Raw genomic sequence first — 17,234 nt, 5'->3', positions numbered from 1 at the left:
TATGGACCACATCTTCCTTATCCATTCATCTGTTGAAGGGCATCTCAGCTCTTTCTACAGTTTGGCTATTGCGGACATTGCTGCTATGAACATTGGATTGCACATGGCCCTTCTTTTCACTATATCTGTGTCTTTGGGGTAAATACCCAGGAGTACAATTGCTGAGGTTGTAGGGCAGCTATATTTTTAATTTTTGAGGAACCTCCACACTGCATCTAGGATTCTGGTTTCTTCTATACAAATCCTAACACATTTAGTGGATTTTCCAAAGTGGCTATACCAACTTCCATTCCCACCAACAGTGTAAGAGGGTTCCCCTTTCTCCACAACCTTTCCAAAATTTGTTGATTCTTGCCTTGTCAAATTTGCCATTCTAACTGGTGTAAGGTGATATCTCAATGTGGTTTTGATTTGAATTTCCCTGATGGCTAGTGATGTTGAACATTTTTTTCATGTGTCTGTTAGCCATTTGTATGTCTTCTTTGGAGAAGTGTCTGTTCATGTCTTCTGCCCATTTTTTGACTTGATTATTTATTTCTTGGGTGTTGAGTTTGAGAAGTTCTTTATAGATCTTAGAAATCAGCACTTTGTAGTGTCATTTGCAAATATCTTCTCCCATTCTGTGGGTTGCCTCTTTCTTTTGTTGACTGTTTCCTTTGCTGTGCAAAGCTTTTTATCTTGATGAAGTCCCAAAAGTTCATTTTTGCTTTTGCTTCACTAGCCTTTGGAGATGTATCTTGAAAGAAGTTGCTGTGGCTGATGTCAAAGAACTTACTGCCTATGATTTCCTCTAGGATTTTGATGGATTCCTGTCTCACATTGAGGTCTTTCAACCATTTTGAGTTAATCTTTCTGTATGGTGTCAGAAAATGGTCGAGTTTCATTCTTCTGTATATAGATGTCCAATTTCCCCAGCACCATTTCTTGAAGAGACTGTCTTTTTTCCATTGCATATTTTTTTCCTGCTTTGTTGAAGATTATTTGACCATAGATTTGAGGGTTCATATCTGGCTCTCTATTCTGTTCCATTGGTCTATATGTCTGTTTTTGTGCCAGTACCATGCTGTGTTGGTGATCACGGCTTTGTAATATAGTTTGAAATCAGGCAACGTGATGTCCCCAACCTTGTTTTTCTTTCTCAACATTTCTTTGGCAATTGAGGGTCTTTTCTGATTCCATACAAATTTTAGGATTGTTTGTTCCAGTACTTTGAAAAATGCAATTGGTATTTTGATCGGGATGGCACTGAAGGTCTAGATTGCTCTGGGTAGCATAGACATTTTAACAATGTTTATTCTTCCGATCCATGAGCATGGAATGTTTTTCCATCTTTTTGTGTTTTCTTCGATTTCTTTCATGAGTGTTCTGTAGCTCCTAGAGTATAGATCCTTTACCTCTTTGGTTAGGTTTATTCTGAGGTATCTTACGGTTTTTGGTGCTATTTTAAATGGAATCAATTCTCTAATTTCCCTTTCTACAGTTGCATTGTTAGTGTATAAGAAAGCAACTGATTTCTGTGCATTGGTTTTGTATCCTGCCACATTACTGAATTGCTGTATTAGTTCTAGTAATTTGGGGATGGAGTCTTTTGGATTTTCCACATAAAGTATCATGTCATCTGTGAAAAGAGAGAATTTGACTTCTTTGCCACTTTGAATACCTTTTATTTCTTTTTGTTGTCTGATTGCTGTTGCTAGGACTTCTAGTACTATGTTGAACAATAGTGATGAGTGTGGTGTGTTCCTGATATTAATGGAAAGGCTCTCAGCTTTCCCCCATTGAGGATGATATTCGCTGTGGGTTTTTCATAGATGAATTTTATGAACTTGAGGACTGTTCCCTCTATCTCTGTACTCTGAAAAGTTTTAATCAGGAACATATGCTGTGTTTTGTCAAATGCTTTTTCTGCATCAATTTAATGGATCATATGGTTCTTGTCTTTTGTTAATGGGCTCCATCACTTTGATTTGCGAATGTTGAACCACCCTTGCATCCTGGGCATAAGTCCCATTTGGTTGTGGTGGATAATCCTTTTAAAGTACTGTTGGATTCTGTTAGCTAGGATTTTGTTGAGAATTTTGGAATCCATATTCATCAGGGGTATTGGTATGAAAATCTCCTTTTTGATGGGGTCTTTGCCTGGTTTATGTAATGCTGGCCTCATAAAATGAGTCTGGAACCTTTCCTTTCGTTTCTATTTTTTGAGACAGGTTCAGGAGAATAGGTATTATTTCTTCCTTGAATGTTTGGTAAAAATCCCCAGGGAATCCATCAGGCCCTGGACTCTTGTTTTTTGCGATCACTGCTTCAATCTTGTTACTGGTTATTGGCCTATTCAGATTGTCAATTTCTTCCTGTTTCAGCCTTGGCAGTTTACAGGTTTCTGGAAGGCATCCATTTCTTCCAGGTTGCTTAATTTATTGGCATATAATTGTTGATAATAATTATGTTTATTTCCTTGGTGTTAGTCGTGATCTCTCCCCTTTCATTCATCATTTTATTAATTTGGGTCCTTTCTCTTTTCTTTTGGATAAGTCTGGCCAGTGGTTTATCGATCATATTAATTCTTTCAATGAACCAACTTTTAGTTTCGTTGATCTGATATACTGTGTTTCTGGTTTCTAATTCATTGATCTCTGCTTTAATTTTAATTATTTCTCTTCTAATATGTGGCTTAAGCATTGTTGATTTTTCTCTAGTTCTTTAAGGTGTAGAGTTAGATGGTGAGTTGGGATTTTTCTATTTTTTTGAGTGAGGCTTGGATGGCTATGTATTTCCCCCTTAGGACCGCCTTTGCAGTATCCCATAGGTTTTGGACTGATGTGTTTTCGTTCTCATTCGTTTCCATGAATTCTTCAAGTTCTTTGATTTCCTGGTGGACCCAAACATTCTTGAGCAGAGTGGTCTTTAGCTTCCAAGTGTTTGAATTTCTGCCAATTTTTTTTCTTGTGATTGAGTTCCAGTTTTAAAGCATTGTGGTCTGAGAATATGCAGGGAATAATCTCAGTCCTTTGGTTTAAGTTGAGATCTGATTTGTGACCCAGTATGTGGTCTATTCTGGAGAAATTTCCATGTGCGCTCGAGAAGAATGAGTATTCTGTTCTTTTAGGGTAGAATGTTCTGTAAATATCTATGAGGTCCATCTGGTCCAATGTATCATTCAAAGCTCTTATTTCCTTGTTGAATTTCTGCTTAGATGATCTGTGTATTGCTGAGAGTGGAGTATTGAGTTCTCCTACAATTAACGTATTGTTATCAAATGACTTTATTTTGGTGAATATTTGGCTTATGTAGATGGCTGCTCCCATGTTGGGGGCATAGATATTTACAATTGTTAGATCTTTTTGTTGGATATACCCTTTAAGAATGATTAAGAATGATATACTGTCCTTCTGTGTCTCTAATTACAGACATTAGTTTAAAATTTGTCTGATATAAGAATTGCTACCCCAGCTTTCTTTTGAAGCCCGCTGGCATGGAAGATGGATCTCCATCCCTTCACTTTCAGTCTGGATGTATCTTTAGGTTCAAAATGAGCCTCTTGTAGGCAGCATATGGAGGGGTCCTGTCTTTTTTTCCAATCTGCAACCCTGTGCCGTTTTATGGGAGCATTTAGGCCATTCACGTTGAGAATGATGCTTGAAAGATATGAACTAATTGTCATCCTGTTGCCTGTGAACACATTGTTTTCATAGATTGTCCCTGTAAATTTCTTTTGTATATCACTCTTGGGGTCTTTCTCCTTTTATAGAACCCCACTTAATATTTCTTGTAGGGTCAGCTTAGTAGTCACATATTCTTTCAGTTTCTGTCAGTTGTGGAAGTTTTGCATTTTTCCATCCATTCTAAATGGAAGCCTTGCCGGATAAAGTATTCTTGGCCGCATGTTCTTCTCATTTAGTACCCTGAATATGTCTTGCCAGGCCTTTCTGGCTTCCCAAGTATCTGTGGATAGGTCTGATGTTATTCTGATGTTCCTCCCCCTGTATGTAAGGGATCTCTTTCTCCTAACTGCCCTTAAGATGATTTCCTTGGTTCTAAGATTTGCAAGTTTTACTATTACATGCTGGGGTGTTGGTCTGTTTTCCTTGATCTTGGGAAGGGTCCTCTCTGCCTCTAGGATGCGAATGTTTCTGTCATTCCCCAGATTAGGGAAGTTCTCAGTTATGATTTGCTCAAATACATCTTCTAGTCCTCTCTTTCTCTCCACTCCCTCTGGGATTCCAATTATTCTGACATTGGAACACTTCATGGTGTCACTTATTTCTCTGATTCTATTTTCATGGATTTTGAGTTGTTTTTCCCTGGCCTCTTCTTTTCCCTTTTTATCTATTATATTGTCTTCCAGGTTGCTTATTCATTCTTCTGCCTCAGTTACCCTAGCTGTTAGATTATCTAGATTGGATTGGATCTCATTGATAGCATTTTTAAGTTCTGCCAATTCAGCTTTCATTTCTGCCCTTAGAGGCTCTTTGTTGCCATTAATTGATTTTTCCATTCTAGCCATTGTCTTCTCAATTGCTAGCCTGAATTCCATCTCCGACATCTTGGTTATATCTGCACTCATTTGTAAATCTGAAGCACAAGTCATAATCTCTGAATCTTTTCCATTTTGGGGGCTCCTCCCTCTAGTCATTGTGTTGATGGGTGTTTGAAGGAATGTATAGAGTCCAAATTATGGACCAGAACCCAAGCAATTGCACCTGTTTTCTTGGGACCTTAAGGTTGCTGACCTCTTGTTTTCCCATCCTGTCTTCTGTAGTAGGGGCCTGCCATGCTGTTATGCCCTGTTTGGGTGGAGTTGCCCTGCCCCCCTGTGGCAGGGGATGGGCTCAGTGGGAATCAGTTTTGGGGGCTTTTGTTCTCTGGGCGCTTTCCCTGGTGGCTTTCCATGTCTCTTCCACAAGTCAGAGCAGAAGAGACCGTTTCTAAACCTCTGCCTCAGAGCAGAGAGATCGCAGTCTGTTCTTCAGTGAGCTCTCCAGGCCATACCATCTCCATTTCTGTCTGTGCTGCTATAAACTGCAATGTCCTGGGTTGTGCGCCCCTCTGCAGTGCTCTCAGTCCTGCCTCCAGGTCGAGGCACGTCTCTGCCCTTTGTGCTTCTCAATCTGCCAGCCGCCCCCAGATCGCACACGGGACCCTGCTGCTCTGGGTTTCCGCCCCAGGGGCTCCTCTAAAATCCTTTCTCTGCCGCTACCCGTCTGCACGTCTGTGCCCCGTCCCCAGCGCACTAAGCTGTTGCTCACTGTCGGTGTAGGATCCCCACGGCCAGGCACCCTACTGCTGCTGTTTATCCTCCAATATCTGCCCACAGAATCACGGCTCCCCACTTCATACCTTGAAACCAACCATCTGCGTTATTCTGTTTGTAGAGATCCAGATCGTCTTACATCTCAGTCTGGTTTTGTGGGTGCTCAGGGTTGTCTGGTAGATATCCAGCTCAATTCCAAAGACGAGTTGAAATAGGGTCCCCTACTCCTCTGCCATCTTTCCTTCCACAAAACGCATTTTTAAGTTCTGCCAGTTCAGCTTTCATTTCTGCCCTTAGAGACTCTATGTTGCCATTAATTGATTTCTCCATTCTAGCTATCATCTTCACAATTGCTACCCTGAATTCTATTTCCGACATCTTGGTTATATCTGAATCCATTTGTAAATCTGTGGCTGAAGTCATAGTCTCTGAGTCTTTCTTATTTTGGGGGTTCCTCCTCCTACTCATTCTGTTGAGGGGTGGTTGAGGGAATGTACAGAGTCCAAATTACTGACCACAACCCAAGCAAGATGTACCTGTTTTATCAGGAAGTTAGGGTTGTCAGCCTCTTGTTCTCCCAGCCCGTCTTCTGGGGGGCGGGGGGCTGCCATGCTGTTACACAAGCAATCTTGTTTCGTCCGATTTGTCCTGCACCCTGTGGGGGGGATGGGCTTAGTAAAAACCGTTTTTTTTTTCAGCTTTTGTTCTCTGGTGGCTTTCCCTGGCTGCTTTATGCATCTCTTCTGAGAGTCAGAGCAGGAGAGATCGTTTCCAACCTTCTGCCTCAGAGCTGAGAGATCACAGTCTGTTCTTCAGTGAGCTCTCCAGGCCACACTGTCTCTGTTTCTGTCTGTGCTGCTACAAACTGCAGCGTCCTGGGTTGTGCGTCCCTCAGCAGCACTCACAGTCCTCACCTCCAGTTGGGGCCCGTCTCTGCCCTTTGTCCTTCTAAAACCACCAGCTTCCCCCAGTTCACACTTGCAGCCTGGCCGCTCCAGGTTTCAGTCTGGGTGGCTGCCCTAAAGTCCTTTCCTTGTCGCTACACAAATTTTGTGACTTCTGACCAACAGTAGAACTTAAAGCCTGGAATTTTAAAGGTCAATGGTCTGGATGGCATTGTATTGCTCTTGGAGAGAAGGCAGGGAAATAACTTATGGAAATAGAGTATGGAAACAGTATTCTCAAGAGCACCTGAGGCACAGAGTAAGGAGGTTATCTGCTCATTTTTGGAGTGCATTCCACAGAGGCAATATTCATGAAGAGACCCTCTGGGAACAAAGGAACTGGCTGGAGCCATTTCTTACACCTGCTCCTCACCATAAGTACAGGGCCACCTGCAAGAACAAGCCCAGCACCAATGCTCACTGACTAACTTGTTTACACTAAGGCCTCATGCTCCAGAAAATGTCCCCTCCAAGTCTTGCCTGCCTCAGTCCCAGCACTGTAAGTCCCCCTTCCCTAGAAGACAGGCACAAACCCTTGCTCATACTGTGTCCCCCACCTCGGGAGATTTGCAGAGCCTTGGTTCCAGTTGTGGTGATGACAGCTCTCATTTCACAAGCAGACTGGAGTACACCTAGTTAAAATATGCCACATTCATTCCAGGGGCCAAATACTTCCCACAACAGGGAAAGACAGCCTCTGGAACTATTGGTCTGAAGGATAAGGCAGCTAGGGTAAAACAGCAGTGCATATGCAGAACATATTGGAGACACTCCCAGATGTGCCAGGCCCTGGGAAACAAAGTTCACTACACAGCAGGGCACTAGAAGTGACTGTCTGAAGGTATGCAACACAAAAGCAGTAAAAATTAGTATTTCTGTAAAAAAATAAGTCAAAGAACTCACCAAAGAAAGGATGCAAAATGGGACAAAATTTGCCTCGAATATGGGGAGGAGAAGAGTAAAAAATGGGTTCAAACTTAAACAACCATCAACTTCATATAGACTGCTATATGCAGAAATGGTTATATACAAGCTTAATGGTACCCATACAGCAAAAAACAGTAATAAATATGCAAAGAAGAGAGAGAAAGAAATCCAAATACACCACTACAGAAATCTAGAAAAGCATGAAAGAGAAATAAAAAAAAAAAGGATCAGAGAAAATCTTCAGAAATAACCACATAACAAATAAAATGGCAATAAATCACAAATCTATCAATGATTGCATTGAATGTAAATGGACTAAATGCTCCAATAAAAAAACATAAGGTCATAGAATGGATAAAAAAAAAAGACCCATCTATATGCTGCCTACAGGATACTCATTTTAGACCTAAAGATACCTGCAGATTGAAAGTGAGGGTACTGAGAAATATCTATCATGCATATGGATGTCAAAAGAAAGCTGTAGTAACAATATTTATATTGGAGAAGATAGATGTTAAAACAAACACTGTAACAAGAGACAAAAAAGGACACTACACAATAATAAAGAGGACAATCCAACAATAACATAAAAACAATTGTAAATATTTATGCACTCATATACAAAAAAATTAATAACAAACATAAAGAAGCTAACTGATAATAATACAATAATGGTAGGGGACTTTAACACCCCATTTACAACAATGGACAGATCATCTAAACAGAAAATCAACAAGAAAACAATGGCTTTGAATGACACACTGGAACAGAAGGACTTAACAGATATATTCAGAATATATATTCTAAAATAGTAGAATACACATCCTTTTCAAATGCAGAAGGAACATCCAGAATAGAACACATAATAAGCCACAAAACAAACCTCAACAAATCCAAGAAGATCAAAGACATATCATTCAACTTTTCTGACCACAATGTTATGAAACTAGATAGAAGTCAATTACAAGAAAAAACCTGGAAAGAACACAAATATATGGAGATCAAGTAATATGCCACTAAACAATGAATGGGTCAACCAGGAAATCAAAGAAAAAACTAAAAAGAATAAGAAAATTAAAACAGAATGGACCAACGCTTTTGGGATGCAGCAAATCACTTCTAAGAGGGAAGTTTATAGCAATACAGGCCTACCTCAAAAAGCAAGAAAAATCTCAAGCCAACACCTGATCTTACACATTAAGAAGCTAGAAACAGGAAAGTAAACAAAACCTGAAACCAGGAGAAAGAAGGAAATAATGAAGATTAGAGCAGAAAACAAATAGAACAGATAGATGAAACTTGGAGGTGGTTATTTGAAAAAAAAAATCAATACAATTGAATCTCTAGCCAGACATATGAAGAAAAAAAAGAAAACTCAAATAAATAAAATCACAAATGATAGAGGAGAAATAACAAATCACCACAGAAATACAAACCATCATGAGAGAATATTATGAAAAACTATGTGCCAACAAATTGGACAACCTGGAAGAAATGGATAAATTCATGGAAACATAAAAACTACCAAGACTGAAAGAGGAAGAAATAGAAAATATGAACTGACCAATAACCAGCAAAGAAATTAAATTAGTATTCAAAAAACTCCCAACCAAAAAAAGCCCAGAAACAGAGGGCTTAAGGGTGAATTCCGCAAAACATTTAAAGAGTTGAATAAGAAAGATACCAGGGGTGGAGTTAAGATGGCAGAGTAGTAGTAGGACCCTATGCTTGCCTGATTCTTGAATACAGCTAGATAAATATCAAATCATTTTGAACACCCAAGAAACCGATCTCAGGACTGAGAGAACAAACTGCACAACTCGAGGGAGAAAAGAAGCTATGTCATGGAAGGTAGGAGATGCAGAGACATGATTTGAGGAAGAAAAGAATCACTAGTGTGGTGGAGGGGATGGAGCCCTGATCACAGAAAGAGGAGACAGAGAGAGAGGGAGAGTGAACAGAGCACAGGACACTGCACAAGAAAAACACTTCCCCAAAACCATTGATGAGGAAAAGAAGAGGGGCTGATTACCGCAAGATTTACAAGCAGTGGAGCTCAAACTAAAGTTTTCGAAGTCTGCACTATCACTGGGTGGAGCATGGTGGGTGTAGAGGTGTTTCTGTGGAGAAGGAAGACATAGGTTGGGAGCAGACAGCATGGTCTGAGGATCCCCTGGGTCGCACTGGGAGAGACAGTTCCCCTTCTTGGAGTGCATTTGGTAGAGGTGGTTCTGCTTCTCCAGGGACAAAAGAGCATGTAGATGCCACTGAGCTGCCCCATTCATTAACATAGGAGCAGAGACACCTGATGAGGGCAGCTAACCTGGACCCAGTTTTTTGCTGCACTTTACCATAAACTCCAAGCCTCTGCGGTTCCTGCAATTGCCCGTCTCAGACAAACCAGCACCAGCCATAGTGTGGTGAGACCATCCCCCAGAGGATTAGGATGGGTTTCTGCTATGCCAGGGTCCTAAAGTTTGGAGTTTTGAAACCTAGCTGGTGTGCCTGAAATAAAACACAAGAGCACTGCATGGCCAGGTGGGCAGACGGATTGGACACAGACAGGGTGAAGGCAGGGATCTGAGGGGTCCCTGGGACACACAAGTGCAGATTGTTTGCTCTTCAGTGAGGACTTCCTGAATAGATACACATGAACTCCCATCTCTGGATGAGAGAGTCGGCTGATGTGATTTTCCTCCTGCCCATCAGCACTGATGGACTTCAGTAAGCATTACAGCACCTACAATGGAGACTTGACCACTAAGACCAAGCTCTGCCCCTTAAGCTCTCTGCAGGTGCTGCTGAACTAGGGCAAGTATGTCTGAAATCCAGAGCAGCAGCAGGCCCCTCCTGCAGAAGACCAAACTCCCCACATGCACCAAGTCTACTGACCCTAGGGTGCTACAAAGCTTCACCTCTAGGGGAAATAAGATCTAGATTCTTTCAACAAGCAGACCAGAGCACACCTAGTTAAAACTCACCACATAATGGACAAGGTCCAAACACTCCCCACTGCAGGTATGGAGAAACTCTACAGAGGACTGACCTGAGGGAAACAGTAGCCAAAACAAAACAGCAGAGTACACTCAGCATATACCAGAAACACCTCCTGAAGTGCCAGGCCCCTGACAGTATAGGAACTTTTTAAAATATAGCCATTACTCTCAGTTGCAGGAAAAATAACAGGCTTTCATAACACATAGAAGACAGAGTCCTAGGCAAGATGCTAAGACAGAAGAATTCACCCCAAAAGAAAACAAGAATAGGTCTGGCCAGGTATCTAATAAAAACAGGTATAAGTAATATGCCTGAACCAGAATTTAAAACAACAATCACAAAGATACTAGCTGGGTTTGAGAAGAACATAGAAACACCAGGGAATTCCCTCAGACATAAAAGACCTAAAAACTAGTCAGGCCAAAATAAAAAGTGCTATAACCAAGATGCAAAACCAACTGTATGTAATGATCACAAGGATGGAAGAAGTAGAGAAAGGAATACGTGATATAGAAGATAAAATTATGGAAACTAATGAAGCCAAAAAGAAAAGGGAGAGAAAAATACAGGATCACAAAAGTAGACGTATGGAACTCAGTGCCTTCATTAAGCATAATAACATTCCCATCAGAGGAATATCAGAAGAAGGAAAGGGAAAAGGGGGCAGGTTTATTTGAACAAATTGTAGCTGAAAACTTCCCTAATCTGGGAAGAAAAGAGACATCCAAGTCCAGCAGGCACAGAGAACTCCCATCAAAATCAAAGAAAACAGGAGAACAGCAAGACATATGGTAGTAAAATTTGAAAAATACAGAGATAGGGAAAAAATCCTGAAAATTGCAAGTGAAAAGAAAACCCTAAACTACAAGGGGAAGAAAAATCAGGTTCACAGTAGATCTGTGCACAGAAACTTGACCAGCCAGAAGACAGTAGCATGATATAGTCAACCTGCTGAATGGGAAAAATAGGCAGCCAACAATATTTTATCCAGCAAGGATGTCATTTAGAATAGGAGAGGTAAAGAGTTTCCCAAACAAAACCTAAAGGAATTCGTGAACACTAAACCAGCCCTTCAAGAATTTTTTTGTGGGGGGGGCCCCTGGGTGGCTCAGCTGGTTAAGCAGCTGCCTTTGGCTCAGGTCATGATCCCAGGGTCCTGGGATCAAGTCCCGCATCAGGCTCCCTGCTCAGCGAGGAGCCTGCTTCTCCCTCTCCCTCTGCCTGCCTCTCTGCCTACTTGTTCTCATTCCCTCTCTATGTCAAATAAATAAATAAAATCTTAAAAAAAATAATTTTTTTGTTTTATATATTCTTTTTAAAAAAATTATGTTAGTCACCATACAGTACATCATTAGTTTTTATTTTATTTTATCTTATTTTATTATGTTATGTTAGTCACCATATAATACATTATTAGTTTTTGATGTAGTGTTCCATGATTCATTGTTTGCATATAATACCCAGTGCTCCATGCAATACATCCCTCCTTAATACCCATCACCCCACTCCCCTCCACTCTAAAACCCTCAGTTTGTTTCTCGGAGTCCATAGTCTCTCATGGTTCATCTCCCCCTCTGATTGCCACCCTTCATTTATCCCTTCCTTCTCCTAATGTCCTCCATGCAAGAAATATTAAAGGAGAATTTTTGAGTGGGAAATAAAGACCAAGAACAACAAAGACTAGGAAAGACCAGGAAAAAATTTCCAGAAACAATGACTTTATGTGGAATACAATGGTGATAAATACATATCTATCAATAATCACTCTGAATATAAATGGACTAAATGCTTCAATCAAAAGACAACGGGTATCAGAATGGATAAACAAACAAACAAACCAGGACCTATCTATATACTGACTAAAAGAGACTCATTTTAGACTGAAAGACACATGCAGATTGAAAGTGAGAGCATGGATGTCAGTGAGAGATTAAAGGATGTCAAAAGAAGGCTGGAGTAGGCGCTTGGGTGACTCAGTCGGTTGAGTTGTGGTTTCGGCTCAGGTCATGATCTTATGGTTTGTTAAATCAAGCCCCAAGTCAAGCTCTGGGCTAGGTGGAGAGTCTGCTTTGGGAAATCTCCACCCTCCCTCTCCACTTGTGCATGCGTGAATACTGTCTCTCTCTCTCTCTCTCTCTCTCTCTCTCTCTCAAATAAATAAATAAATTTTTTAAAGATATTTTTTAAAATAAAAAAAAGCTGGAGAGCCATACTTATATCAGACAAATTAGATTTTATTTTTTAAAAAAGATTTTATTTATTTATTTATTTGTGAGAGTGAGAGAGCACAAGTAGGAGGAAGAGCAGGCAGAAGGAGATGCAGGCTCCCTGCTGAGCAAGGAGCCTGATGCGGGACTCAATCCCAGAACCCTGGGATTATAACCTGAGCCAAAGGCAAACGCTTAACTGACTGAGCCACCCAGGTGTCCCCAGACAAATTAGATTTTAAACCAAAGACTGTAAATAGAGATGAAGAAGGGCACTATATCATAATAAAGGGGTATACCCAACAGGTGATCTAACAATTGCAAATATTCATGCACTCAGCTTGGAGCACCCAAATATATAAATGAATAATAACAAACATAAAGAAATTCATAAGAGTAGGGGACTTTAACACCTCACTTATAGCAATGGAAAGATCATCTAAACAGGATATCAACAGGAAACACCTGTTTTGAATGACATACCGGACCAGATGAATGTAACAGATATATTCAGAACATTTCATCCTAAAGCAGCATAATACACATTCTTTTATTTTTTTTAAATAGACTATATTTCCTTGGTGATTCAGGGTCTTTTCTGATTCCATACACATTTTAGGATTGTTTGTTCCAGCACTTTGAAAAATGCCACTGGAATTTTGATCGGGATGGCATTGAAGGTCTAGATTGCTCTGGGTAGCATAGACATTTTAACAATGTTTATTCTTCCGATCCATGAACATGGAATATTTTTCCATCTTTTTGTGTCTTCTTCAATTTCTTTCATGAGTGTTCTGTAGTTCCTAGAGTATAGATCCTTTACCTCTTTGGTTAGGTTTAATCCGAGGTATCTTATGGTTTTTGGTGCTATTGTAAATGGAATCCTTTCTCTAATTTCTCTTTCTACAGTTGCGTTGTTAGTGTATAAGAAAGCAACTGATTTCTTTGCATTGGTTTTGTATCCTGCCACATTACTAAATTGCTGTATCAGTTCTAGTAATTTGGGAGTGGAGTCTTTTGGGTTTTCCACAAAAAGTGTGATATCGTCTGTGAAAAGAGAGTGTTTGACTCCTTTTTGCCAATTTGAATACCTTTTATTTCTTTTTGTTGTTTGATTGCTACTCCTAGGACTTCTAGTACTATGCTGAACAATAGTGGCGAGAGTGGGCATCCTTGACGTGTTCCTGATCTTAAGGGAAAGACTCTCAGCTTTTCCCCATTGAGGATGATATTCACTGTGGGTTTTCATACATGGATTTTATGAACTTGAGGAATGTTCCCTCTATCCCTATACTCTGAAGAGTTTTAAACAGGAAAGGATGTTGTATTTTCTCAAATGCTTTTTCTGCATCAATTGAGAGGATCATAGGGTTCTTCTCCCTCCTCTTATTAATGTGTTCTATCATATTGATTGATTTGCGAATGTTGAACCACCTTTCATCCCAAGGATAAATCCCACGTGGTTGTGGTGGATGATCCTTTTAATGTATTGTTGGAACATTCTCCAGAATAGATCACATACTGGGTCATAAATCAGGGCCCAACAGCTAAAAAATGATTCTGATCATACTATTCATATTGTCAGACCACAACCCTATGAAACTTGAAGACAACCACAAGAAAAAATTTGAAAAGACCACAAATACATGGAGGTGAAAGAACATCTGACTAAGGAATGGATGGGTTAACCAGGAAAGTAAAGAAAAAATTTAAAAAAAATACATGGAGAGAGAGGAGTAAAGATGGCAGAGGAGTAGGGGACCCTAAGTACATCTGGTCCCTGGAATTCAGCTAGATAGTTAGCAAATCATTCTGAACACCTGCTAAATCAATTGGAGATCTGAGAAAAGAAAGGCTACAATTCCACAAATAGAAAAGTGACCACATTTTGGAAGTTAAGAGGTGCAGAAAATTTAACCCAGGATGATATATCAGAGGAAATGGCAGTGGGGCAGGAGCCGACTTAAGGAGGCTACTGTAAAGTATTATAAGCAGTGGAGCACAAAATTGGAACCTTTAGAAGTCTAGTACAATGGGGCACATCCCTGGCTTAAAGGTGCTCAGGTGGTGAAGTGGGGCAGAATCTGAGCTGGGTTAGCATGGTCTCAGGATCCCTGGGGTCACAAAAAGAATGGAGGTGCCTGAGTACAGAAGAGTTCCCAGCCATCAGAGTGGGAAAGCCAGCAGAAAACAACAACTCTAGGCACCAGCTTTCTGCTTGATGTTGCCATAAACTGTGAACCACTACATGGTTGCACCACCACTCTCCTGGCAGGGGCTCAGCAAAAGGCAGAAGCATGGTGAGACCTCTCCCTCCCCTGGGAAGAACAGTGCAGGTCCACACCCCAGGAGTCCATAAAATTTGAAGACTTGAAACTCAGTTGCATGCCTGAGATAAACCTGAGATAAAAATGTTCAGTCACTGGCTGGTGAACACAGAGTACAGGGAGATCGAAGTAATTGACTGCTTTTCTGCAAGGGTTCACTGAAGAGTGGGAGTTGGGAATTTTCAGGTCTGGGGTGAAAGAGTAGGGCACCACTATTTTCACACCTCCAATCAGTGCTGAAAGCCTTCAAGGAGCAAAACAGCACCACAGAGTGGAATCTGGAGCCGCATAGACTAAGTCCGACACCCTGGCAATGGAGGCGCATTTCCACCAGGGTAAGGGCACCTGAGAATCAGTGAAACTGGCTCCTGCCCCAGAAGACCAGCAAGAACAACTGGATAGCAACAAGTTTACCAATCATAGAGAAATGCAAAAATTCAGCTCTTGTGGAAAACAGTACATAACATTCATTGTGGTTTTTTTTTAATTCCTTAATCTTTCAGTTTTATTTTTTCAGCTCTTTTCTTATTTTTTCAAATCTTTTTCTATTCTTTCTTAATTTTTATTTTATATATATGTTGTACATATTATTTTTGGTTTCTGTTTGTTGTATTTTTTGTATTTTACTTTATTTTCATGTATATATATGAGTCTTTCTTTCTTTCCTATTTTGGGATCTAATTTCTTTTAAAAAGGAGACCAAATTACACTCAGGATCTAGTTTATTGTTTTGTTCTGTTTTCTTTTTGGTTTGATTTTTTTCATATTTGTTTTGTTTTTGTTTTCTTCTGGTTTGTTTTCTTAATTTTCTTCTTTGGCTGTTGCTGTTGGTATTGCTGTTTTTTTTTTCTTTCTTTTAATCCTTTCTGGACATAATGACAAGACACAGAAATTCACCACAAAAGAAAAAAAAGGAGGTAGTACTCACTGCCATGGATAGAATCAATACAGATATAAGTAAGATGTCTGAACTAGAATTTAAAACAACAATTATAAAGATACTAGCTGGGATTGAAAAAAGCATAGAAGACACTAGAAAATCTTTTACTGCAGAACTAAAAGAACTAAAATTTAAACAAGCCAAAATTAAAAACGCTATTACTGAAATTCAATCATAAATTGAGGCTCTAACAACAAGGATAAATGATGTAGAAGAGAGAGTCAGTGGTATAGAAGACAAAATGATGGAAAATAAGGAAGCTGAAAAGAAGAGAGAAAGACAAATCCTGGATCACAAAGGATGACTTAGAGAACTCAGAGTTTCCATACCTTGAAATAATATCCAGATAATAGGTGCCCCAGAAGACAAAGAGAGAGAGGGGCGGGGCAGAAGGTTTCTTTGAATAAATTATAGCTGAGGATTTTCCTAATCTAGGGAAGGAAACAGGCATTCAAAACAAGGAGGAACAGGGGAGAGAAAAGATGGCAGAGGAGTAGGGGACCCTAGTCCAACTGGTCCCCAGAATTGAGCTGGATATCTACCACACCACTCTGAGCACTGACAAAATCAGCCTGAGACATAAGAAAATAGATTCAGATGTCTACAAACAGAATATCACGGGCGGTTGGTTTTGAGGTACGAAGCGGGGAGCCGTGATGTCGCAGGCAGATTTCAGAGGATAAACAGCAGCGGGAGGGAGCCTGGCCATGGGGATCCTACACCGATGGTGAGTGACAGCATCCCGCACTGGGGATCAGGCACAGGCTCACAGAACGGTAGCAGCGGGGAAAGGACTTTATGGCAGCCCCTGGGACAGAAACAGGAGTGGCAGGGTTGCACGTGTGAACTGGGAGCAGCTGGCGGTTTTAGAAGCACAAAGGGCAGAGATGTGCCCTGACCTGGAGGCAGGACTGGGAGGGCTAGAGAGGGGCACACAACCCAGGACCCTGCAGTTTATAGCACCACAGACAGAAATGGAGAAACTGTGGCTGTAGAGCTCACTGAAGAAAAGACTGAGATCTCTCTACTCTGAGGCAGAGGGTTGGAAATGGTCTCTTTGGCTCTGACTCGCGGAAGAGATGCGGAAAGCCACCAGGGAACAAGGGCCCCAAAAAACCGGTTTCCACTGAGCCCATCCCCCGCCATAGGGGGCAGGGCAACTCTGCCCAAACAGGGTTGCCTGAGTAAAAGCATGGCAGCCCCCCCTCCAGAAGACAGGCCAGGAAAACTAGAGGCCAGCAACCCTAAGGTCCCTAGAAAACAGGTGCATCTTGTTGGGTTCTGGTCGATAATTTGGACTTTATACATTCCCTCACCCACCCATAGACAGAATGACTAGGAAGAGGAACCTCCAAAATAGAAAAGACTTCAGAGATTATGACCTATGCAGCAGATTTACAAATGGATGGAGACATAATCAAGATGTCAGAGATAGAATTCAGGCTAGCAATTGTGAAAACAATACCTAGAATGGAGAAATCAATTAATGGCAACATAGAGTCTCTAAGGGCAGAAATGAAAGCTGAATTGGCAGAACTTAAAAATGCTATCAATGGATCCAATCTAATCTAGATAATCTAACAGCTAGGGTAAATGAGGCAGAAGAACGAGTAAGTGATCTGGAAGACAATTAAATAG

At 40.7% G+C, this 17,234-nt stretch overlaps 1 protein-coding gene across 1 annotated transcript in view; it reads right to left on the bottom strand.

The window, feature by feature from the left end:
- The window catches only part of KLF8 (KLF transcription factor 8), a 120,868-nt gene that overhangs the window by 71,077 nt on the left and 32,557 nt on the right, over nt 1-17,234 (bottom strand). The window contains 1 exon segment of the mRNA XM_028093087.2: nt 9,158-9,245. Coding sequence (XP_027948888.1) covers nt 9,158-9,245 — 88 coding nt within the window.

This window comes from Eumetopias jubatus, unplaced genomic scaffold (genome assembly GCF_037043125.1).
Source record: "Eumetopias jubatus isolate StellerSeaLion01/CBP00866 unplaced genomic scaffold, mEumJub1_p1.0 scaffold_11, whole genome shotgun sequence".
NCBI lineage: Eukaryota > Metazoa > Chordata > Mammalia > Carnivora > Otariidae > Eumetopias > Eumetopias jubatus.
Note: the sequence above shows the minus strand (reverse complement) of the source record. Positions and strands in the feature narration are given on the sequence as shown.